Source organism: Mus caroli, unplaced genomic scaffold, assembly GCF_978045245.1.
Source record: "Mus caroli unplaced genomic scaffold, Mus_caroli_1 scaffold_1, whole genome shotgun sequence".
Classification (NCBI taxonomy): domain Eukaryota; kingdom Metazoa; phylum Chordata; class Mammalia; order Rodentia; family Muridae; genus Mus; species Mus caroli.
Window position 1 is genome coordinate 178,201,040 of NW_028227256.1, and position 24,841 is coordinate 178,225,880.

The 24,841-nt window shown below is 52.5% G+C and overlaps 1 protein-coding gene and 1 long non-coding RNA gene across 3 annotated transcripts in view; one reads left to right on the plus strand and one right to left on the minus strand.

Moving 5' to 3' along the window:
- The window catches only part of Itpkb (inositol-trisphosphate 3-kinase B), a 94,799-nt gene extending 70,773 nt beyond the window's left edge, over positions 1-24,026 (plus strand). The window contains exons 3-8 of the mRNA XM_021156196.3: positions 11,661-11,760; positions 12,807-13,020; positions 17,259-17,463; positions 19,470-19,571; positions 20,536-20,607; positions 20,915-24,026. Coding sequence (XP_021011855.1) covers positions 11,661-11,760; positions 12,807-13,020; positions 17,259-17,463; positions 19,470-19,571; positions 20,536-20,607; positions 20,915-21,130 — 909 coding nt within the window. The 3' untranslated portion in view covers positions 21,131-24,026. The remainder of the gene's footprint in view (positions 1-11,660; positions 11,761-12,806; positions 13,021-17,258; positions 17,464-19,469; positions 19,572-20,535; positions 20,608-20,914) is intronic.
- LOC147006287 (uncharacterized) lies at positions 694-9,192 on the minus strand. 2 transcript variants are annotated; one of them, XR_015048569.1, is made up of 5 exons: positions 9,006-9,173; positions 3,255-3,460; positions 2,425-2,534; positions 1,812-2,022; positions 694-1,323 (listed from the first exon to the last, which is right to left on the minus strand). It is a non-coding gene; the product is annotated as an uncharacterized LOC147006287 (long non-coding RNA). The 2 variants fall into 2 exon arrangements; XR_015048568.1 differs by lacking the exons at positions 1,812-2,022; positions 2,425-2,534; positions 3,255-3,460 and adding an exon at positions 4,413-4,570 and having other exon boundaries at positions 9,006-9,192.
- Positions 24,027-24,841: the final 815 nt, after the last annotated feature.

Below are 24,841 nucleotides of genomic sequence, written 5' to 3' on the forward strand. Positions count from 1 at the left end.
ATCTTGCAAGGAGAAGCCATTTACCGGGGTGGATCAGAGGGAAATGGGCAGGACCTGAGAAGGTGAAAGTGGACAGGTTGAGGGGCACCATTTAAACAGTAAATCACTGTCCTCCAGGTGACATAGGCTATTGCCACCAGACAGGCTGCCCCAGAACCAGCAATATGGCACATCGGGGCAAACACCAATAAGCCAATTTTGCAGAGAGAGAGGACATGGAGGGTGGGAACCCAGGAGAGTCCCCAGGCAGAGCTTGGTCTCTGTTTGCGAGGGTTTGACGAAGCTGGGCTTTGTGTAAGAGAGAGGAGCGTATGGAATGAGTGGGATCCGGTGTCCTTGGCCCTAGGCCTAGGAAAGCAGTGTGACTGGGTACCCAACCCAGGCACCAGGTGTACTTGGCAAGATCCAAAACCTCAGCTCTACTTTCTACCTTCCTGGGTGACGTCACCTCTGAGGCTTCCGGTCCTCACCCTAGTTACTAATCCAATCCAAGAGGCTGGCTCTGTGTGTGTCTTAGTCTCTGTACCCATGTGACCACACATCACCCAGCTGGTAGAGTGGTGCTCAGTGCCTCAAACCCTTCTCTTGCTTTTCTTCCTTATCCTCTCTATAGAAAATGACCCCTGCATGTCAATCATTTTCTTCTCTTTACAGACAGAGAAAGAGTCCACTCTGTGTTTGAGGTCTGGGTCTTTGGGCTTTCTTTGGCGCGTTCATAGTTGGTCGCCTGTTAATGTAAATGCTGTCATGGGCCAGGCTGGTGATGATAGGTTAAAAATTGACCCCTGTCCCAAGCTGCCACTATTCAATCCCAGGCTGCCAGGACTGTAGACTCAGTGTGTCAAAGAAGCATTGGACTTTTGTTTGAAATCTCATTTACAATTTTTGGCAACTAATTTAGAAAAAAGTGGTGGTGGGGGGGGCTATAGCTGAACCAAGTTAAGTCTGATGGTCACTGGGAGGGAAGCTCTGTCCCATGTCACCTGGTCACTGGTCACTAATAGGGTCTCCTTCTGGGTCTTTGAGCAAGCATGGAGAGGGTGTCTGTTTCTCTGGCCTTTGTGTTAGGGAAAAGGAAAGAGCTAAGCTTGGGGAAAGGGAAGCGGAAGCAGCTTGTGGGTGCTCTGTGCATCCAGCCCAGCTGCCCCATTCCCAGAGCACATACTTTCCGTTTTCCCCGTCGCTCATCCTGAATTCTGGAATCTTCTGGTGGTTAGTTTATCCACTCGCTTCCTTTTTCCGAAGATTGAAATGACGACTGCTTGAAACTATTTTCCTCTGGTTGGGTTTTTCCTTGGTGACCTCACTCAGAGACAGATGTGCCTAATAATAACAACATCAAAAGTTAAGGAGAATAAATCAACCAGCTGGTCTGTTCCCTAGAAGAGATGCTGCAGTTCCTAAATATGGGCTGTCCCCAGAGACACTGAGGGGGCCCAGCTTACCCGACGGGGCTCTCGTCACTGGAGGAGGATGGAGGTCCTGGGACACTTTGTTCACCCTCGGCCATTCACAGGCTCCAAGGGTTCAGAAGATGCTCCACCCCCACCCTGGGACAAGCCTTCCCAGACAGACAGACAGACAGCAGGTGAACATCTAAAAGGACATCCCTCTCCCTAGGTCCTCAAAGGCAGTATGCATTTCAGCCCTGCCTCTGGGAACTGGGCCTGCACCCAGTCAGCAAAGAAGGTCTTTGGGTTGAGATCCTTAGCTTGGAGGATTCTCAGCTCCGGTGTCATTCCTTGGCCTCTGCCATTCCTGATGTTTCCAAAAAAAACTCGCTCATGCCTCTCAGAGTTTCATTCCCCTACCCAGTGAGAAAGAGCTGTGATAGTCTATGAGAATCGAGAATCGGGAGCCTTCTGTAAGCGTCGCAGACGAGAAGGGGACTCTTGTGTGCACCAAGAACTCTGTCTCCCTGTGGGTAGTGACACATAGGAGTGTTGCTGCCGTGTTCATTGGTTTCGTTCTCTGATGGTCTTGAGATGCTTAGTGGAGTCTCAACAAACTAAGGTTAAGTCCCTGTAACCAAAGGCAAAAAGTGAAGGAACCACTGAGTGCCCCTGCTCTATTGAGTGGGAAACCCCACTCCCCACTTCCGTGGGCATACAGGCTGCCAGGGTGACGGGTTGAGCATGATTCCAGTTCTGTCACTTTGGGGACACTAGCAGAGGTAGAATATGTCCCTGTTTGCACCTCTGAAAGAGAGAGGCAAGTATGCTACCTCTGGGATGGCCCCGTGGGATCCTCATACCGCAGGGTAGAACGGACTAAGTAAGAGCCCACTGCCACCACCCGGGGCCCCACAGTGACAGATACAGGAGTACCAGTGATGAGTCAGACTATTTATGAAAGTCACACATCCTCATAGACGTCAGGATGACCCTGGCCTCAAGTTCTGAGGGTGACGAATCTTGCTCGTACTTGGGGGTTCTCTGGTGTGCCTTTTTGGCAACCCATTTCCTGTGCCTCGCCACCAGCGGTCTGCACGTGAACAGGAGCATGGTAGCTGAACTCTCAAGACCGGGAACAGCCTGTCAGAAGAGGGAAACTGGGTGATTCACGGCCCAGTCTGGAGCTGCAAATCAGCTTCTGCCAGGACGGGACTGCAGAAGTGTCTTCAGAAGGTGGAAAGGGTTTCTGGTGCTCAGCAGGTCTGCACTGTGTTACAGAGTGCCCTTAGCCACGGGCAACTCAGCGCTACCTCTCAGAAATATGAATAGCTCCAGTGTGCCTTGCTTGGAAATACTTTTCTAAATATAGCTGTGGGATCCGCCTGTAAGCCCTTCCTCAAAAGTTTCCTTGTTAGAAATTCCTGAGGTGGGAGCTGCCTGCTCTCAGCCCTGTCCTTTCTGTGTGTCCACCTGTGTCCATGGCATTTGCACCAGGAACCTGGAACTTCTCTGCCTCAGTGGCTCTGAGCGTGAGTGCTACAGAGGCCAAGTTTCCTTCTGCAAGCTGCTTGTGAAAGGGGGGCAAAGGTGACCTTTGAGCTCCTTCTGCTTTCTGTGGCGAACTTCCTTTCAGATGCCTGGCTTTCAAAAATGTCATCTTCCAGGCAGGAGAAAGCAGTGTGTGTGTGTGTGTGTGTGTGTGTGTGTGTGTGTGTGTGTGTGCCTTCTGCCTCAGGAACAACAGAGCAGAGGTGCTCATAGTAAACCCTCCCCAGGGCGCCCTGGCTTGGGATGGAACTAGAAGGCCTCCGGTGGCCTCTCTGCCAGACTCGTGGATCTGACTATCCTGTGAAGACTCACAGATGCTCAGAAATGGCTCAGGTGATTCTTCTGGCAGAGAGTCTGTCTGACTGGTCTTCTTTGTCTCCTGGTCCTCTTTGTCTCTGTCCTCCTAGAAAGGTGGGATTCAGGCTGAGGGCGGGGGTGGAGGAAGAGGGTGTCAGGTCCTGCTGCTGACCAAGCTGCCTTTCCTTAGCATCATCTCCTGCAGGTTTGTGCTGTTGGGGCTGAGAGAGCAGACAGAACTTGGAAGAGGTTCAGTGTTTCTGACTGTAGCAAGCCTCGCCCAAGCAAAGTTGGATTTAACTTTGAGAACAACCTGTTGTTGTCGTCGGCTGGTGGTGTTAGCCGAGTGGTATTTCCATGTCACAAGGATGGAGAAAACTGAAGCTCAGAGAGGTTTGGTATCCTGCCCAGGACCTTCAGGCAGGACTAACAGGAGCAGAGCTCAAGTTCATCTGGCTATAAAGTCACATGTTACAAATGACAAAGGAGATAGCCTAGCTGAATGATGCAGACCTGGGACTCTCAACAGGCTTGCTCCTTACCATCTCTAGCACCTCCGGCAAATTGTCTAATCTCTGTGTGTCTCAGTGTTCACATCTGTAAAATGGGATCATGAGAGCACCTCCACGACAAGTTAGCATACATTCACTGTACCTATCAAATGCTTAGCACTGCATCTGCCTGTCCAAAGTCCTTAGTACACAAGCTAGTTACCACTGTTTCCATGTGCTGGGGCTCTGCCCTACCTACCCTGCAGTCCCTCAGGCGGAGGAGGAGGAACTGAGCACTGTGGCCCCTAACTCTGTAAAGTTCTCCTTAGGCAGTGTGTTGAGAGTGGCCCCCTCACCCATCTTGTCTGAGAGATAATCCCTAAGACTGAGTGCTGGGCCGATTGTCTGCTGCCCAGAGAGAGCCCTCAGTAAATTTCCATCTACCAGAAACTCAACCTTGTTTTTTTGCATTTACCAAAGTAAAAATAAAATCTCTGGGGAGACAGGGAGGGAGGGGGCCTGGGGAGAGTTGTGGGACAGCCGCAGCGCCTGGCTCTCTTTCCCAGACAAAGCTAAATGTCCCCTGTCCTCTGCCTTTTTCCATGAGGAAGTGTCCAGGAGAGGCCCACCCCCTCCCCTTGGCTCTTCCTGGTGGCCACTCCCAACTTCCGACTATTGTTACCTCCCTCTCGGCCTTGTGAGTTGGAGGGAGGCTGAGGCGGGCCAGCTCCTGGTGCAGGCATGGGCTCTGTGTGGTCAGGCATTTCCCCATCTGCCTCCTCCTCCTCCTCCTCCTCCTCCTCCTCCTCCTCCTCCTCTTCACTGCTGTCATTTTTAGTTCTGGAAGGAGGAGAGAAGAAGCCAAGCGGTGACCTTCACATCAGAGACAGCGATTGCTGGGCCACCTGGCAGGGAAGCCCAGGGACATGAAGGGCACCTCAGCTCTTGGGCAGTAAAAACAAAGACTGGCTTGCAGGGATAGCAGTCCCCTTTGGCAGCAGCTCAGGAAAGTCAGGCTTGGGGGAGAAGAATTACCTGAAGCAAGGTCTCTAGTGCAAGATCTTTCTTTGCTGTGGTCCCTAGAGTCCCAGCTACATACGATGGCTGTCCGTGAAAACATCCCAAAGTCCCAGAGCAAGAGGAAAAGAGAAGAAAGTAGCCCGGACCCCAGACCTTTCCAGTCACAAGCGTTTTGGATAAGGAAGACAGACAGATGAGGGACAGGAAGATGGCATGCCCTGCAGGGTCTCAGGCACACAGAGAGTGGGGTGTGAAGTGAGTGGGGGAGGAGGGTAGCCATAGTGGCCCCGAGGCTATGCTGTGGGTGTTTAGGGAGCCACGATGGCACTCCACGGCGGCAGGCCTGTCCTTGCCAGCTGTGTCCAGGGCCTTTCTCCAGGGTTCTGGATGATAAGAGAAGAGTGGTTTGTGGAGCATCCCGGACAACAGTCTGGATACAGCCTTTGGTGTAGCAACTGAGCCTTGAGTTGCAACAGAAAAAAGGCAGCTAGGCAGGCCGGCCAGGCCCTCTGGGGAGCCACACAAAAAAGGCTTCCTGTCTGCCCAAAATGTGCTGCTTAGGAGAATGGTGACAGACAGCTACCCCTCAGCAAGACGATGCCTTCCATGCCTGAGCAGTCAAGATGAAGAACAACCATGCTGGATCTCCTGTTCCAGGCCCGCAACAGATTCTGAAGGAGATACAAAGTATCTCTCTCTCCCAACAAGGCCCAAATTCGGAAACGTTCTAAACATTGACCTAGACGCCTAACTTCTTCTCCTGATGGGTCACAAACAGCCAAAACGCAGGGACACTAAAAATGCTGTGTAAGATCACCTTGGGGCTATGTGGATGTCGGGTGGATTGAAACAAAAGGAGTTTCACGTGTAGACTTGGGTCCAGTCTTTAAAAGCTACAACATGGTGTGTGTGCACACACTCTAAGACCTGGAAAAAGTTTGAAGCATTTCTGGCCCCAGATATTTCTCATAAGGCACGCTCAGCCTTCCTGGACTCACCTATGTGTGCCTCAGCTCTCTTCCTAATCCCACCCTGCAAAAGAGGTTTCTTCCATAGGTTTGAAAGTCTTGCTTGTTAAAGGGGGAGGTGGTCAGTCTCAAGTACAGCCTTGCTTTTAGGTGTAGCTATCGGCCTTACCATCGGTGGGACTTTCTTTCTCATGCCTTCTGTCCTCTCGGGGCGCAACACGCTGACCTTTGTGGCAGGCACGGTTTCTAAGCAGGCTCCAGGAAGGGGCATTGAGTGCCCTACCTGCCTGGGCCTGCACCACACCGCCCTCCCGGGGCCTCTGCCAGAAGAGCACAATGAACAAAGTTGGCCAGGAGGCCTGGGAGAAGCACCAGGCTTTTCCCCAGAGAGGGCGGGCACCGATCACTAGGGAAACCCTAGCTGCTTTTACGGAAAGACCAAAAGAAAGAGAAGCTAAGAAGAAGGCATTTTTTCCCAAACATGGTGAACTCAATGACTTTGTCCGACTTTTGCAAGAGTAGAGCAGAAGGTCTAACCCAGAGTGAGCCCTTTCCTGTCCACTTTTTGTCCAGTGTGCCTTCCCTAAGTGTGTGTCAGCCAGGACCTTCTGGGAAAAGCCTGGGACTCAGAGGGAGGGGAAGACAGGTCTCTTCAGGCCTCCCCCATCTGAAAGGTCAGTCTTGTGACAAAGTGACAAAGTGCTCGCTGTCTATGTGAGGCCATTTTATAGCTAGGGGAGAGACGAGAGGGGCCCTGGGCATCCTGTTGGCTGAAACAAAATCTTCAGAATTAAATGGCAGAGAGCTGGAAGCCGTGCGACTTGGAGCAACACTAATGCCTCTGAACAAAATGGAAATAAGTATGTCAGCGCTGTGAGGCTCCATTGATGACAGCACCATACCTAGCAACGCCACAGACACTGAACCCCTGATTTGCCTGAGATTTCCCTGTGCGGGCACACGGAACCTCGCGCATGCTCAGTCCAGCATTAGCCTGACAGGCTTTTAGGATCATAGAAGTACAGTGATATTTCACAATTACTTCCCCCTCATCAGTCTTACCCTAGAAAGGGGGGAGCAGGAGAGAGGGGTTTTTTCTTTAAAACTATCTAAAAATAAAAGCAGAGTTATCAAATTATTGAAATAAGAGAGAGTGCTGAAAGGAAAGTAGTAAGTTGGAGGAACGGGTCAGGCGGAAAGGGACTTTCCCAGAGTCTAGCCTCTTCATGGAGTTGATTTTGTTGGCCCACAAAACATGTGCCCCCATCCCTCCCTAGATGATGTTAGCCATTTGGGAATCCACTTTCATAGAGTGGCTGGACCAACGGTTCTCAACCTGTGGGTCTCAACCCCCTTGGAAGGAGTTGAACGACCTTTTCACAGGGGTCACCTAAGACCATCCTGCATATCAGACATTTATGTTATAATTCATAACAGCAAAGTTAGAGTTATGAAGCAGCAACAAAAAAATAATTGTATGGTTGGGGATCGCCACCGCATGAGGAACTGTATTAAAAGGTCATATGAGGAAGGTTGAGAGCCACTGGTATAGACAGAAGCAGGTGAAGCCCCTGGGCTCCTGGGACTCCCACTATGTGGTCAGGACCTAGCACAGTGGCCCTGGAGGTGGTGCTTCATAAATAACCAATCGCACGCTGGCTCAGCTCACGGCCACCCCACTTGCCCTCTGGCCCTTTGGAAATGCCTGGTGGATTATCGCCAGCACTCTGTCTCGGAGGGAAACTAAAACAAACAAAAAGAATCAGAAGTCAAGACAAAGTGAGTATTTATGGCTCGCCTGAACTTGGCCATGTGCGGAGCAGAGCACGTGGTGGGAGGTCGGTCTGTATCACCGGGGATTCCACAGGCCCTCAGGGGACCCAGTTATAGGACCCAGTTTAACCGCAGTGAGACCTGGAAGAACAGTGGTTCCTTCTCACCCCAAAGCTTGGTGGCTCTAAGCTCCATCAGTCTGTTGCTGTAGGATCTAGGGAGTGTTTAGATATTCGACCTCGGGAGACAGCATATTACTTCCATTGTTCACTCATGGGGTAGTGAGTCCTGAACCTGCAGAGGCTCCATCAAGCAGGTGCTGGAAGGAGGGCAGGCCGGCAGTCAAGGATCCACCAAGGACTGCAGTGGCTCTCTCCAGGAGATCTGTCCAGCGGTAACCCATGGTTGTGTCAAGCCTGAAGCCAGAGTCTCTTAACAGCCATGGTGAACCTTGCAGCAGAGCCCATACCTGCCTGGCCTTGGAAAGGTCACACTAGGCTACCCTCCCTGCCTGGACATTCCTACCACATTTGAAACAAGGGGCCCTTCAATTCCATTTTGTGCCAGGCCCTTGCTGATAACTACTGCACTGTGAAAGTAGGAAAGAGGCCCTTGTCCCCACACCCTGCCTCCTCTCATCCCTGATCCTGTCATTCCTCTTCCAACCACTTTGCAGAAGACAAAAGCCATGACTCCTTCCTCTTTGTTTAAGGCACTACATCCCTGTAAAATATCTGTAGATGTCCGAAGGGAAAGGCCACCAGAGAGTGGCATGCCCTGGTCCACCTCCCCCGAAGCCTACACAAACACAGAGTCAGACCCTACCGAGGCTTCCTCCCATGGGCAGAGCCAGGGCGGAGGTGCGCCCTCCGAACAGTGGGTCATTTCTACTGAAAGACAAGGGTGCTAGGGTAGGGAGTGGCATGTCCCCAGGGGGCTTTGTGTTCTGGGAATAGAAGCTCAAGTTGCTTCTGAGGCAGCAGCTCATGGGAAAAAGGAAAAGGAAAAGGTGGGTCAGGCTATGGCTGCCCTAAGCTCCAAGTTGCTCCCCCACCTCCTGCTGGCAGATCTGGTGGCCCGTGGTTTAGCATGGCATGGAACTGCCCTGCTGGTAGCACTTGCTCTCTGTCTCTCTGTCTCTCTCTCCCTCCCTCCCTTCCAGATACCTCAGGTGCAAAGAGGGTTGGTGTTTGTGTGCCTTCTGTGTTATTTTCTTTGTTTAATTGTTTTATTTTCCCTCTTCCTACCTCAAATCCCTCTCCCACACTCTGGCTATTTTAGCAAAGCCAGGTCCGGTGCAAGCTGTGAGGCTGTCCAAAGTCGCTTCAGCAGCTTCGGCAATTTCAAATCTCAGTGACTTTCAACAGCTCTTGTGCATCTTAGGGTTTTAAAAACCACATTCCCCAACCTGACTTTTCTCTGATCCTTTGATCCAAATTTAGCCGGATAAGTCAGGAGGACCCTCCCATCCCTTGCACAACCCCAAGGTCTGGCTGAGTGGGAAATGATCTTACCTGTGTGTGGACGCTGAGCAAGGCTGAACCAAGGCTGGTTTGATTGAGGATGTCAATCCAGGGATTGGTTCAGCTCATCACTTAAGGCACTGCCTGGAGGCTTTGCCTGTGACTTGTAAGTTGACTTAAGCAACTGCCTTGAAGTTAGAGTGGAAGTCCTGAGTCCCCAGCAGTCCCTGCATCCTCCCGCTTTCTGGTGGACACACCAGCTTTATTAGTGGCGCTCTCCTTACTGTCCACAGGGAGCCTCCGTGTACATTACACACACACAAATCCCTCCAGAGCCCGCAGGCACATGCCAGCTCTGATTCCACCCAGCAGAGTATAAGCTTTATGTCACCTGGTGACCGTGCTGGAAGGGTCCCAGACCCAGTACAGGCATCATCAAGGTTTGGTGGCAACTAGAGGCATGTTACAATGGCTCTGGGCTCCCCAGCTAAGGGAACAGCCAGAACACCCCACAAGCCAGAGCCCTGGCTGCTCAGGGAGATGTCTCCTTTGTGTTTGTCTCCCGTCCCCAAAACTAGCTATCAAACACCTAGACAAGAGCGGCCATGGAAGAGGCCCTCTCCGCGGACAGACGCAGAAGTTAGATTGCAGGTTCTCGGTGTGCTCTGGTCTGACCAGCAGGGGAGAGAATGAACTAGAAGAGACCGCGGTCTTCAGACTTCCTAACACTGCCACCCTTCCATACAGCTCCCCATGTTGTAGTGACCCCTAACCATAAAATTATTTTTCTTGCTACCTCATATCTGTGATTTTGCTACTGTTATGAATCATAATGTAAATATCAGTGTTTCCTGGTTGTCTCGGGCACCGCCTGTGAAAGGGTCATTTGACCCCAAAGGAGTCGCCGCTCACAGGTTGAGGACTGCTGGACTAGGGGCAAAGATTTGCTGAAGCTGGTATGCTTCATCTGTAAAACAGATTAAAATCTTCCTATCACCATCAGGCTTTGAAGGTCGTCAGCACAGGCCACAGGACCCCAGCCCGTCACAAGCACTCATACAGCAAACCCTGTGCTGGCTGCAGCTGGTGCCTGTGTTGGCATGGCTGCTGACATGAGTTCTGCCATCCACTACTTGGTGGTGTGTGAGTGAGTGTGTGTGTGTGTGTGTTTTTTAGGGGTTTCCCACTGTATCATCTGAGCTAGACTCAAACTTTTGAGCTCTTGTGACCCTTCTGAGTAGATGGGAGTAAAGATGTGTGCCCCCCCCACCTGGTACTCAGCAGTCACAGGTGTGTGCCCCCCACCTGGTACTCAGCAGTCACAGGTGTGTGCCCTCCCCACCTGGTACTCAGCAGTCACAGGTGTATGCCCTCCTCACCTGGTACTCAGCAGTCACAGGTGTGTGCCCTCCCCACCTGGTACTCAGCAGTCACAGGTGTGTGCCCTCCCCACCTGGTACTCAGCAGTCACAGGTGTGTGCCTCCCCACCTGGTACTCAGCAGTCACAGGTGTGTGCCTCCCCACCTGGTACTCAGCAGTCACAGGTGTGTGCCTCCCCACCTGGTACTCAGCAGTCACAGGTGTGTGCCCTCCCCACCTGGTACTCAGCAGTCACAGGTGTGTGCCCTCCCCACCTGGTACTCAACAGTCACAGGTGTGGCCCTCCCCACCTGGTACTCAACAGTCACAGGTGTGTGCCTCCCCACCTGGTACTCAGCAGTCACAGGTGTGTGCCTCCCCACCTGGTACTCAACAGTCACAGGTGTGTGCCCTCCCCACCTGGTACTCAGCAGTCACAGGTGTGTGCCCTCCCCACCTGGTACTCAGCAGTCACAGGTGTGTGCCCTCCCCACCTGGTACTCAACAGTCACAGGTGTGTGCCCTCCCCACCTGGTACTCAGCAGTCACAGGTGTGTGCCTCCCCACCTGGTACTCAGCAGTCACAGGTGTGTGCCTCCCCACCTGGTACTCAGCAGTCACAGGTGTGTGCCCTCCCCACCTGGTACTCAGCAGTCACAGGTGTGTGCCTCCCCACCTGGTACTCAGCAGTCACAGGTGTGTGCCCTCCCCACCTGGTACTCAGCAGTCACAGGTGTGTGCCCTCCCCACCTGGTACTCAGCAGTCACAGGTGTGTGCCTCCCCACCTGGTACTCAGCAGTCACAGGTGTGTGCCCTCCCCACCTGGTACTCAGCAGTCACAGGTGTGTGCCCTCCCCACCTGGTACTCAACAGTCACAGGTGTGGCCCTCCCCACCTGGTACTCAACAGTCACAGGTGTGTGCCTCCCCACCTGGTACTCAGCAGTCACAGGTGTGTGCCCTCCCTACCTGGTACTCAGCAGTCACAGGTGTGTGCCCTCCCCACCTGGTACTCAGCAGTCACAGGTGTGTGCCCTCCCCACCTGGTACTCAGCAGTCACAGGTGTGTGCCCTCCCCACCTGGTACTCAGCAGTCACAGGTGTGTGCCCTCCCACCTGATACTCAGCAGTTATCTATAAACGGCTTTTCTGTGGAGTGCTTCCACATTAATGCTCATTTACCATAACACCTACAAATAAAATGTGCAGTGACACCTTGCTGCTGGGTGACAGTGACCCCTCTAGACTGAGATCACTTGCTTTGGTACAAAAGGTCATTTTCCTTGTGAGCTTGTTTGAGCTGGTTTATGTCTGTCACTCAGAGCACTCTGTTTGCTGTCTTCCAGAGCAAGTCATGGAGAAAGATAAAGAACATGGTGCAGTGGTCCCCCTTTGTCATGTCCTTCAAGAAGAAGTACCCCTGGATCCAGCTGGCAGGACATGCAGGTAGTACACTCTGTTCTCCTAGAGAGCTACCAGGTGAATGTGGGTGGATGCTCCAGGAGAGGGCAGCCCTGGAATAGACCCTGGCAGAAGGTATTATCCTTACACTGCCTTGTAAGTGCCTGTAGACAGCTGACCTTCCCAAAGTTCTTGACACATTATCCCCAAGACTACACCTACCCCAGCCCCAGCCCGTCCCTCATTCTCCCTCTCTTTGCTCCCCAACCTCACTTTTAGTCTCATCGATAAAACTTCTTTATCGATCAGTTCTTTATAACTTGTTTGCCCTTTCTAATCCTGGACCAAGAGATTAAGCTAAGCCACTTCAGTGTGCGGCCACTGTGTGTGCCTGCATCGCCCTGTTCTGGGGGCTGTAATGTCAGCAGAGATGGAGTCTCTACCAGGAAGGAACTTGAACTGGAGGGAGATGTGACCAAGTCACCCCATAGCCACCAAGGTGCTGGCAGAGTCAGCTAGCCACCATATGAAGCCCCTTTTCTTGCATTGTCCTCTGGGAACACCTCCATAGCCACCCCAGATTTGGTCCTTGTGACTTCACCGACCTGCAGGTTCTTCATGGGGCAACACAGACTTAGACCAAGACGTAGATAGACACCCTTTCTTAATACTCCCTGACGGAATAACTGAAGGAGCACTACCCTGATGGCCTGTGTATTGGACACACTCTTTCTAGCCCACTCTGTGCCCTGTTCAGGCACTGGGCTTTTTCTCCTAAGACTCAGCAACACCTGCTTCATTAAGAGGTAGAGGTGGGGTGTTTGCTATAATACTGAGGAGTGGATAGAACTATACCAGGGTTGTAGTCAGTGGATGAGTGGCCAGAACTCAAAGCCTTAAGGGGCTTGTCTACAAATGGCCACACCTTCAACCCTCAAGTCAGCCATAGCTGTAACATCTCATCTGAGGTGGGGTTGGGAGGAAGGAGTGGTGTCAGATGCAGCTTCTAAGGGACTGTTACAAGGTGACGGGGTCCCAGATGCCCCTGGCTTCCGCTGAGGCTAGAGGTCTTTCTCCTACTTACTCCACAGGGAGCTTCAAGGCAGCTGCAAATGGCCGCATCCTTAAGAAGCACTGTGAGTCTGAACAGCGCTGCCTGGACCGGTTAATGGCGGATGTGCTGAGACCCTTTGTGCCAGCCTACCATGGGGACGTGGTGAAGGATGGGGAACGCTACAACCAGATGGACGACCTGCTGGCTGACTTCGATTCGCCCTGCGTGATGGACTGCAAGATGGGTGTCAGGTGAGCCAGGCTTTTTGCAGGTGTGCCCCACCCCATCCTGCCTGGCTGTGCAGAGGACACTTGGAAGCTGGCCCCACCCTGCCAAGAGCCTCTTCTCCTCAAGGCAGCCCTGGCTGGATGCTGAGGTTGTTGGGGAAAAGGCAGAGGAGATGCACACTAGTCAGGTGGGAGGTGAATAGCCATCAGGGAGGAAGCAAGACAATGACCTCCTGGTACATTGGAATAGAGAGGGACCACAGAACTGGCTTGTAGCATATGCTGGTTTCAAAAAAAGAACAGAAAACAGATCTGACACTAGGGTACAGCTAAGGATGGAGCTACAGAGGCCCCTGCAGCAGGTAGCAGATAGGCCTCAGGTGATTCCAGACCTTGCCAGGATCTCCAAGCCTATGCTAAGCTCCACAGACTGGAGGGCCAGAGAGCCTCAGGCAGAAGCGGACAACCATCCCTACCTTTTGGCTGTCTGCCTTTCAGGCTCCCAGCATGGCATGATGAGCCCAGAGAGCCTGGTTTTGGCTGCAGACATGCACACCAAACAGTGGACTGAGCTCAGAGCTGGTGCCTAAATCTGACTTGAATAGTCTGACTGAGCTAGTTCTTCAGCACATGGGTGGGTGCATATGAGCGTGTGTTTTTATGTATGCGTGTGCATGTGGAGGCTAGAGGTTTGTTCAGTTCCTCTGGAGCTGACAAACTTGTTTTATTAAAACATCATTCATGGCTGGAGAAATGGCTTGGTGGTTAAGAGCACTGGCTGTTCTTCCAGAGAACCAGGGTTCAATTCCCAGCACCCACATGGCGGCTCACAACTGTCTGTAGCTCCAGCTCCAGAGGATATGATACCTTCACACAGACATACATGCAGGCAAAACACCAATGCACATAAAGTAGAAATAAATAAATCTTTTTTTAAAGACCTCAGCTTCTCTGATTAGGGGGCTGGGTGGCCATGCAGCCTCAGGTCTCCACCCACCTAGTGCTCGGATGACAGGCACACACCACCATGTTCTATGATAGTGTGGTTCTCAAGTCTGTGCCAAGCACTTTACCAACTGAGCTATCTCCCCTGTCCCTCGCATGTAGTGTTTTTTATATGAAGATGGCAAGGAGGAAGGGAAAGCCCAGTGTACTCAGATTACACCAATCAGCTTCCTTCTTTCCTTCTCATCCCTCCTAGGAGTTCTGTGTCTGTATCAGCCCCTGGCAACTGGCCAAGACCAGCCCCTTTGCTCTTGTCCTGAGAGTAGGGATGGATGGGGTCATGGAGCAATACAGGGCCTGCTATTGGCTCCTCCCCACCACTCGCCACCTCCTCCTAGTTCCAAAGCCCTGGATGTCTTGGCTCCCAGGGAGAAAGCAGAATGTCCCTGTAGCTACCATACAGCCTTGGATCTCTGGATATCTTATTTTTGTCTCTAGAAAATCCTTTCCACAATGCACTAGAATATGCCCACTCAAGCAGAGGCCCTGCCCTTCCTCCCAACATTAGGAAGACGGGGACTCAGTAGTCCCACTAGGCATTCTTGCAGGTGCCCGGACAAGCACAATTACACAAAGTCAGCTCTGCCTTGTCTCCAGCCTTGTGTTCTCCCTAGAAAGATGCGGGAATGGGGTACCCACTCCCCTCTCTTCTAGCTTAATACCTTTGCTCTCTTTGTACCCCAGAGCTCTCCTATCCAAGAGGGCTTAAGTAACCCCAAACCTGGTGGAATTAGGGAAGAGGAGATCACCCCAAAAGCAGCACTCACAGCCCTTATTTCCCCACACACAGTCCCTAAGGGCCTCCTGAACTCTGAGTACTTATACTACATGCTTCAACTGTATTGTCCCTGCGTGTCCCGGGGCCAGCCACACCACAAGGGTAGCCTGTGCTACCATTTGAGCAGGAGTCTCCAGGGACGCCTTCCCACATAGCAACATAGTACAATGTGCCCAGGCCTCTGCACTGCACACCAGGACCTCAACTGTGGCCTGTCCTCCATGGAGACGCCTAGCAATCCATTTTCCACAGTGCTCCCTGGAGTCCTCTTTGGGCCAAAACTTGTGGCTTTCTCCCAAATACAGTAGCATAGAAACATAGCCCTCTGTGCCTGCACCAAGATAAGCAGGTCATGGCTGTCCCTAGAGCATGACCTGTCCTTGCCGTGGAAAGAGGCTGGGACACGGATCCTTGTCAAACACCAAGTCTCAGGGCATGAATGAGGCAGAGGCTTACAAAAACGGTGAGAAGGCTCATCAGCAGAGCCAGCCTTAGCCATGGTGTGTATGGGTCCTGAAGGAAGGCAGGGAGACCTGGAAGCATCTTAAATCAGGGTGTTTCTAAGACCTTGAACCTGTCTCCGGGTGAGTGGGGCTCACACTGCACCCTTAGGCTTACAACTTCCCACTCGCTGTGGGTGTATCTTCTGTCCTAGAGCTGGTTTCCAGCCCCCAGCCCCTGGGGAAGCTGCTCTGGCCCTGACCTGACACCTGTTGACCTTGCATGGACTCACCACCTCCCTTTCTTTGTCTTGAGTCAGCCTCTCCCCTAGAGTCCAGCCATGGGAGCATCTCTCTGCCACCCCAAGTTAATTCTCTGTGCTCCAGAAGTTGATGCGCAGGTCTCCCTTCCCCTATAAGAGGAGCTCGGGCTTCCCTCTGCAGTAACAGGTTTCACTGGTTCCTGTAATAGACCTGTTTCCTAGCTAGTGTCCATTGAGAATATCTCTTCCAAGCCCCATTCTGTGCCAGAGGAACAAGCGACTCTGTCTAGCTGGAGCTGTGGGGACCCCCTTTGAAGAAGGGTCCATGTGATCAGAGCTGTGGTGTTGGTGTCCACTTCCTGTTTAAGGAGCTACTGAGAACTCTTTGTAGAAGTTAGCCTGCTTTGCAGACCTGTTTTGCACCCTTGTGCGTGTTAGGAATGAATTCCCCCCACACCCATGGCACATGGGTCAACTGACAACTTGGTATCTGAATGCACAGTGTGGTGTGCTGTGTGCATGAGTGCACAGAATGTGTGTGCCCAACCAGAAGCTAATGCACCCTCCCCTTATGGCCTTCCTAAACAACCAAGACATGTTTATACACACAGACCCCAGGTAATTGGGAGTTTCCTTTCAGTGTAATACCAGTGGGTACAGGTTTCTGAAATTGTCTCCTTCGTAAGATGTAGATTTGTGTTCTGTCTGTTATGAGACCCAGAATGGCAGAATGGAAGATTGTGGTGGAGAGATGTACTGGGACAGTGACTTGTGGGGGAAGGGGAGAAGAGTGGACAGGAGAGAAGGGAGGGTGCCTCTGAGGGCAGCTTACACCCACGCAGGCCACAGGGGGCCCACTTCCCCATCCTGCAGCGAACTGCTGACTGCTGCCTCATGAGGGCCCTGGTCAGCTTGCACTTGGGTGGAAGAGCTCTTGCAGGGGAGAAAGGCTAGGGTGACTCATTTCCAATTGGAGGAGGTGGTGGGAGTTTTCAGAGGAGAGTTGGGGGCTAGTACTAGGACCAGAATTGGTCCCCAGAGTTCTGGGCCAATGACTCCACCCCCAGCTGCTCTGAGCCTGCCCTGTCTCTGCCTGTCACCTCTCCTAAGGGCTTCGTGCCCTCACCTGGTCAGCCTGCAGATTCTACTATGCAAAGAGTAGCAGCGGGGCAGGGGGGAATGGATGTGTTTTAGTCTTCCTGGGATCAGAGGCTCAGTGACCTATTATGGAGATGGTAAGAGTGCCAGTCTTACCTCTGAAACATTACTGGGCTACAGAACCCTGGGCAGCCCTGTCCAGCATAGGTCATTGCAGACCCCACTTTATTCTGACCTTGGTGCTTCCAAAAACCTTGTTGCAAGAAGCCAGAGATGCAGCCCTGCGTCACGCTGCATGAGGCCAGGGAGACAGACTGGAAGGACAGAATATGCTTTCCAGGCTGCCAGGGTACAACAGAGTTCCAAGGGGAACCCTGCCCTCTGTCTCTCTTCCACAAACTGACCACTGTCCCGCCATCTTTCTTCTCTTGCTGACGCTAGAAAAGCTTCCTTGTGGGCAGTTCTGAGTTTACCAGGCCTTCATAGTCATCCAGCATCAAGGTGCTCTGGGCCCAGATGGTACATGGCTTTCCTAATGAATTCACCCCATCCTAGATGTCGCTCTATTGAACATTGTCCTGAGACAAGGCACAGCCAGCTCAGGGCCTTCATCCATCAGACGTGACTCCAGGGTGTTGTGGCCCAATCCTGGACTCATGTCCTTCACCTCCCATGCAGGACATACCTGGAGGAAGAACTCACCAAGGCCCGGAAGAAGCCTAGCTTGCGGAAGGACATGTACCAGAAGATGGTCGAGGTGGACCCTGAGGCCCCCACTGAAGAGGAGAAAGCCCAGCGAGCTGTGACCAAGCCACGTTACATGCAGTGGCGGGAAACCATCAGTTCCACAGCCACCCTAGGCTTCAGGATCGAAGGCATCAAGGTGAGATTTGTAAGGCATTGCCTGAGGCTCTGAGGCCCCATGGTTCTCAGTGATGAAGGTCTTGGAAGACTGGAGTCTATAAGCTTCACCCTTCAGGTCTAAGTGTGGACAGCCAGCCTCAAGGGTGTTGGCCCATTCTGCAGCCTGGGGTACAGGTGGTCTGGCTGTAGAAGGCCATCAGACCTGGGGGCTGGGGTGGCTTGTTTGTACAGCTGTACAGAGGCCCCGCAGAGAAGCCAGCTTATAGACTTGCCACAGGGAAAATGTTGACTCATGCTAGTGAGGTGCAAGTAAGGGGAGCGTGTAGCGGCCCAGGATCACCTTGGAAGCCTCATCCTTCATCCTTTCCTCTTGGATACCCTGAGGAGGACCTCAGAAGACTCTCCTTGTCCCTTTGTTCCAGTCCAAGTCCCTAGCTACTAGATTTGCAAGACACAGCTAGGAACAGAGAAAGGGGATACACGGTTCTCATTGTCTCAGGTGGCCATTCCTTCAGGGAAGGTGGCAGTCACTCAGGGGCCCTGCTCCTTCCTTTTGTTGCCCAGGCTTGGTCTGCCTGGCCTGCTCTCCAGCATGGAGTTGGGTTGGGTAGCTGAAGTAAGGGGAGGCTCTGGTAGTCATCTCTCACACAGTGTGTAGATGTGATCACCAGTGTCTCACGGGCTTCTAGAGCTGGGGACTAAGAAAGCCACTTGTCCTCCTTGTCTTCAAAACCCAGCCTTCCCTCCTGGCAATATTCAGCTCTCAGGCTGGATGCAAATTATATACATGCATCCTCTCCATCCCAATTCTATCTGAACTGCATGTCCGGGCATCTCTCACCCAGGCACGACATGCTCCCAGTCTCTGGTCTCTGCACCATACAGCCGACAGCATCCACTGGCCTAGAGAGACTGACTGGGCACACCCTCACCTGCCCTCCTTTGCCTCAGCTAACAGAAAGGGCCTATGAGAAGGGCTTCCCTGAGGTGCCATTCCCTCACACCTGCGGCTCTTCTGCAGCCAGCCTTCCTGATGTTACAGCTGTCTCCTAGTGGAGGTGGGCTGGTGCAAGTATGGGAGTTCCTGCTGCACCCACTCTCTCTCTCTCTCTCTCTCTCTCCTGCTCTGTCTCAAAAGAACAGAGCTCTGTGTGTTTTCCCAGGTCAGCCTGAAGAGAGGAAGCACTGGGCTCTGAGCATGGAGATGGTGGTTTGTGGAGTAGAGATACAGTGATGTGGGCTTAAACCTTGGCTCTGGGGAAAACCTATAGCAGTCCCCTGATCTGTAGTGCATTGCATTACAAGACCCAGACCAAACGTCTGGGATGTAGAGCACCAATAGGAACATGTGCACATATATACATAGATGTATATATGCATGTACACACTTACATAACCCCCCACGCAAATACATACCAAACATACCACACATATACATACCACACACACATATACATACCACACACACATATCACACACACACACACACACTTATTTTTTTTGCCTTTTTCCTTCAAGGAGACACTTTACAGCTTCTGTTTACCATATCATAAAAATTGCCAACATTGTTGCTCTCGTGCTTTGGGCCACTATTAAATGACTGTCACTTGACCACAAGCCTATGACAGGCTGACTGTTAGCCTGATCATCCAGATGGCTGCTACCACATTAATGGGACACACTGTGAGTCACGGGCCCAAGACAAGCTTCTGAGCAGGACGTGAAGCTGGCCATTCCTTGGGGCTCTTGCTGCCCTTATATAGAGCAAAGTCTTGCCCCATTGTTGTCTCGGATACCCCTCACACCACCAAAACTTCCTAAAGTGGTGTGTGGCCAGGGATCTGGAGCCACTGTGTACACCCCTCCGCTGGGGTCTGGGACTGGCTCTCCTGGGCCAGGTGACAATCACCTGGTTACACCTGGCTTGCTTTACTGTCCCCGGGCACCTGACCACCTCCACAGAGCAGCAAGAGGGTCTATCCCATGGGCCCTCTGCTGACCCCCTGTGGGTGACTTCCTCCTCAGAAGGAAGATGGCTCCGTGAACCGTGACTTCAAGAAGACCAAAACAAGGGAGCAGGTCACCGAGGCTTTCAGAGAATTCACTAAGGGAAACCAGAACATCCTGGTGAGTGATGCCCTCAGTCCCTCTGCCCAGCACAATGCCCGTCCATGCCCTCAGTCCCTCTGCCCAGCACAGTGCCTGTCCATGTCAGGGAACAATGATGGCAGGAGTTCGTGAGCACCTGCTGCTGGCTGGGTGTTGTACAGAAGCCCTCTGGTGAGGACAAGCAAGCAGACCTTCTGTCTCCATTTGACAGATCAGAGGCTTGAAAGAGATCAAGGATGCATAGGCAGGAAAAGGCTGAGCTGGGATTCCCACCTAAGTTGGCCTGACACAGGCCCCTGCCCCTCCTGATGCCTCCAGCCCAGACCTATAAGGCTGGAATGCACACAGTAGGTCTGCAGTGCAGTCCTCTAGTTCCAGGGAACCTTTCCGGATCATTTCAGATCCTCTGAGTCAGGCCACTGACTGCATTTCCAGCTGTTGCTAGGGACTCCGGGACGAGGCTGACTAGCCCTGCCTGGCTGTGCCTCTGCTATTCAAATCATCATTGAAGGACCCTGTGTGATATGAGCTTCCCTAGTGGCCCTGAGTTCTGGGTGATGGGACTCACAGAGCTGGCCCCTGGGGATGATCAGGTATCCCATTGCGAACACAGGAGGATCTGTAAGGCTCCATGGAGGGGACTCTGTAGAGGCGCTGTAGCTTTTCCTTTACCCTGTCTATAGTCAGGGGCACAGCACTCTGTGGTCAGGAAGTTACCATGGCAACCAGTTCTGGTCTCTGCCTCAGCTGGCTGGCTGGCATGCTGGCATGGGCCAGCACTGCGGGAAGATGAACGGCCACAGTCCTCTGGGAAAGGTATAACTGAGCTCAGCTGGGGTAGATGAAGAAGTCGGAGTAAAATTGGTTCATGGTCACTACTAGCTGTAATTCCGAGAGTCCAACGAACTAAATAGACCTGACGCACCACCCCTACCCTCCACACACACAGAGTGTGTGAAACTCTGACCATCTCTGCCTTCAGATTGCCTACCGGGACCGGCTGAAGGCCATTCGAGCAACCCTGGAAATCTCTCCCTTCTTCAAGTGCCACGAGGTAGGGCACCTTCAGCCCCACAGACACACACTGCCTGCTTGACTGACACCCCTCCCCATCACCCCTAGTTCCAATAGGAAGTGAAATCGCCGATCTAAGCACCTCTCAGGATCATTACAGCCTCAAGCCTTCCTTAGCCTCTTAAATACCTGGGCACCACCCCAGCCACGTCTCTCCCTAACCCCGCTGTCCTCCAGGCACTGCTCCCCTCCCTTCTGGCCCTGTCAGGTCTATCCCCTCAACCCTGCCCATCCCTGTCCTGGCGCTGTTTCCCTGGTCCCTCTCTCACAGCCCTGCTTCCTTTCAGGTCATTGGCAGCTCTCTCCTCTTCATCCATGACAAGAAGGAGCAAGCCAAGGTGTGGATGATTGACTTTGGGAAAACCACGCCCCTTCCGGAAGGCCAGACCCTACAACACGACGTCCCCTGGCAGGAGGGGAACCGGGAGGATGGCTACCTCTCAGGGCTGGACAACCTCATCGACATCCTGACGGAAATGTCCCAGGGCAGCCCACTCACCTGAGGCCACCGCCACCGTGCATAGCCGTGCCACTTTGCCCGCCACCTCTGCCTGTCGCCTCTCTCCTCCCCTAATTCTTCCTTTTCCCGTCTGAGCGCCTACCTAGAACAGAGCCTCCCATCTGCACTACAGGACACTTTGGAGAAAAAAAAAAGAGAGATTTTTTTTTCTAGGTCTTTACTTCCCCAGCCTCCAGCCCTAGGGGCTTGGAGGTGGCGTTTCTCGTGCTCTCTAAATAGAACTACCTTCTCGAAGAGAATTACACAAAGCTAGGCCCCACATCCTGTTACACTTAGAGCCAGCACGGGTCCAGAAGGCCGTGGGATCCCTGGTTGCCTAAAGTCTTGAGAGATTAAGCCTCCCTCTGGGAGACACTGCCCCCCTCCCAGAAAATTCTGGCCCACACTGGCTACCAATAGGGTCCTTGCTGCCCCCTAGTGGCTAATGCCATTAGTAAGCACAGTCCCATTTGTGCCTCCCACCACGGGCCCTGAAGCCAGGACAGGGACCTGATTTCTGGGGGTTGGAAATACAATCTCTGGGGTTCTGCATCTGGATTATGAGCATAGTCTCCTCCAGTGGGAAGTCCCAGCTCCCAGGGACACCGAGTGGCTTCTCTAGAGATGCTAAATCAGGGCCCCACCTTGCCAGCCTAGGAGGAGTATGGAGAGCAGCTCCGTTTCTAAAGAACGTCACCCTTCCATCTGGGAGCACTGTCCGTGAATTCAGAGGGGACATTCTGCAAGCGGAGTTTCAGGGGATGACGTCACCTCCTAGAACTACTGATTACTGCCCTTAATCTGCTTGCTGTGGGAAGGTCCAGAGCTGGGTACAATACTCAAGGCTCGCACCAACCTCCAGGGAGCAATCACTAGCCAGCAGTTCTGAGAGCCGGCCACACCCAGGAGAGCAATCACTAGGCCTTAGGGAACCAGGATTCTGGCTTCCTGGAATGATCCCTGAATTTCCCTTGAAATCACTCACTCTCCTAGCTTGAAGGACTTAGACCGATGCTTCTCCATGTAATTCGGTAGTTGCCAGAGCTGTTCAGAGGGCTGCCCAAGCCTTCCTCTTGCTGGAGTTCTGAGCTTCTTGAAGGGCTATGGGAAGATAGATCACTGTTATTTGCCACTTCAGCTCTGAAGCCAAGTAGCCTCTCTGATTGAAAAGAGTGTACAACTTGTATGACTTTTTAAAAGACAAAACTCCTAGCTCTGTTGCTGTTTGGAGCTATCCTCTTCACCTCTGGGCTTATCATCTTCTCTTTTACTGAGAGACTCTGGATCACATGTACAGAGGCTCCTCTGGGTTCCACGCCAGCAGGCACTGATTAGGGACCAAGGGGAATGGGGCGACATAGCTTTGGGCAGGGGTGGCCGTCTTGACTGTCTACCCCAGCTCCCTGGGGTTTCTAGAGCTGTTGGCCCACGTGGCATATGTGCTTCCCCTTCATGCTGGGTGGGTGAGTGACAGTTGGTGGGGGCGGGAGGTGGGACCCACGACGATGTATAAGTACAGATGTTTAAAAAGGAACTCGCTTAAACTTCCTGGCTCCTATTCAGATGGGCGGTGAGCTCCTGTGCGGGCTGACTTGCTAAAGGTCACACCCCACGCCCCCCATCCTCCGAGCCCAGACCTTGTGACAGCACATGATTGGGAAGACGGGCAGCCAGGCGTGGGGGGAGGGCAGTAGCAACCAGGCATCCAGCTCTGAGCCTCTCCAGCTGTAGTTGCTAGAGGGCTTGAGGTGACCTCATGGTCTGTACATCGGCCATTTGCTGGGAAGGGGTATCATTAATTCCAAGAGTCTACAGCTATGATCTGGCCAAAAGTTCCCTCCTGCTGTCTCAGAGAAATGTTTGCTAAAGCAAACCACGCTATGAACAAAAAAAAAAAAAAAAAAAAGCTAGGGACCAGTTTAATGTATGTAAAGAAAACATGCCGAGACCTTTAGGGAGGTGTCACCTGTCACAATATTGTGCTAAGATACCGTAACTGGCGGCCAGTTAGCAAGAGTCTCCGGACAGTGCTAGGCAGTGCTTTGTGCTGACTGTGTTGTGGGTGGGAAAGCGGTGTGGAGAGGCATCTTTCTAGGGTTAGTCTGTTGCCAAGGGTGTCTTCCTTAGTTGGGGTTTGTATTTGTATGCTAGTACCCACTCTCTGCCTCCCAAACCATCCTCACTTCTATCCTGCCAGAGACCCCTCCTTCCTGCTCTGCGGGGATGGGCAGAGCTCAGATGGAATTTCCCAGAACCTCCAACAGTCTGATAAACAGTCTGATAAACTGGGAGGCCTGGCGGGGACTTCCAAGGTCCCGGCCACACAGGTGCTGGGACATGGGACAGGCTCCATGTACCTATGTGCAGGGTCCCTGGGGCTCTCCTGCTCTTGGGCCACCAGATGTCTTGGTGGTCAGCTCTGCTTTACACATGCTGAAGATTGCTTCAATTGCTTTCCCCAGACTAGACTTTTAGTGCCCTTTAAGAAGTGTTTAAGTTATATTTATTTTGTTTTTTGTTTTAATTGCACAAAACACTAAGATGAAAGGCTGGGCTGTTCTTCCTAAGCTCCGGGGCCTGCCTTCTGGCTCCGTTCCTTCGTGGCCAGAGGAACCCTGTGCAGGTATGGCCTCAAGACAGATGCTGTTCACCTTTGGCTGGCTGTATTTAGCTTTGAGAGTGCCTGTCTTCTGACAACCCTCTGTGTATAGGCCCCACCCCTTGATCCAGGTCGCTTGCCCATCAGTGCCTTTTGGGAGGAGAGGATCCTCCCTGCACCCTGACAGGCAGGCCCTCCTCCTCTGAACTCCTCTCCTCTTGGGACTGTTACATCCCCTGCCCTGTGCCCCTCAGTCGACTATAGATGCTATCTCCCTTCCCAATAAAGGCTTTGGAGACCATTACTAGCTTGATGTGATCCTTCTGCACACCCCATCCCCACCATCCAACAACCACAGAAGAGCCATGATGAGGTCCAGCAGTGAATGTCAGGAGGGGTAACGTTCTAGTCTGCAAACAATGTGAGGCATTCTTTATAAGGAGTCTACTCTACATACTCTCTCATACCTTTAAACAGTGGCTCAAGGGTGTCACCCAGTGACAAAGAAAGTTCCCCTGCCCACGGTGACCTCTGTGCTGGGTGCATCCAATTTCCCACAGCCCATCACCTGTAATAACAAGACTTTATCGTCTCTATTGATCAGATCGGGAAACGGAGGCTTAGAAAGTCAAACAACTTGGCCTGGGAAATGGGTGTCATGGAAATATTTAGAGCCAGACCTTGTCACCTTTACTGGAGGAGTGTCAGGGGCAGAGAGCTAGGCTCTAGATCCAGGAATGGCTCAGTTGAGAGCCTTGGGTGTGTGTGTTTCAGGGAAACCCTGAAGAGCAAAACCCTGGCCAAGCAGTGGTGGCGCATGCCTTTAATCCCAGCACTTGGGAGGCAGAGGCAGGCAGATTTCTGAGTTCAAGGCTAGCCTGGTCTACAGAGTGAGTTCCAGGACAGCCAGGGCTACACAGAGAAACCCTGTCTCGAACCCCTCCCACCCCCCAAAAGAGTGCAAAACCCTGGCCTCCTAACAAGGATCATGAGCCTTCACAGCTTCTCTCCGATTCTGCCATAAACTATAGCCACCAAAGGACACTGGTGTCTACATTTTAGAATGCTGCTCAGCTCAGACCCCAAAAGAGTGATTTTAGCTACTGTTATGTGGGA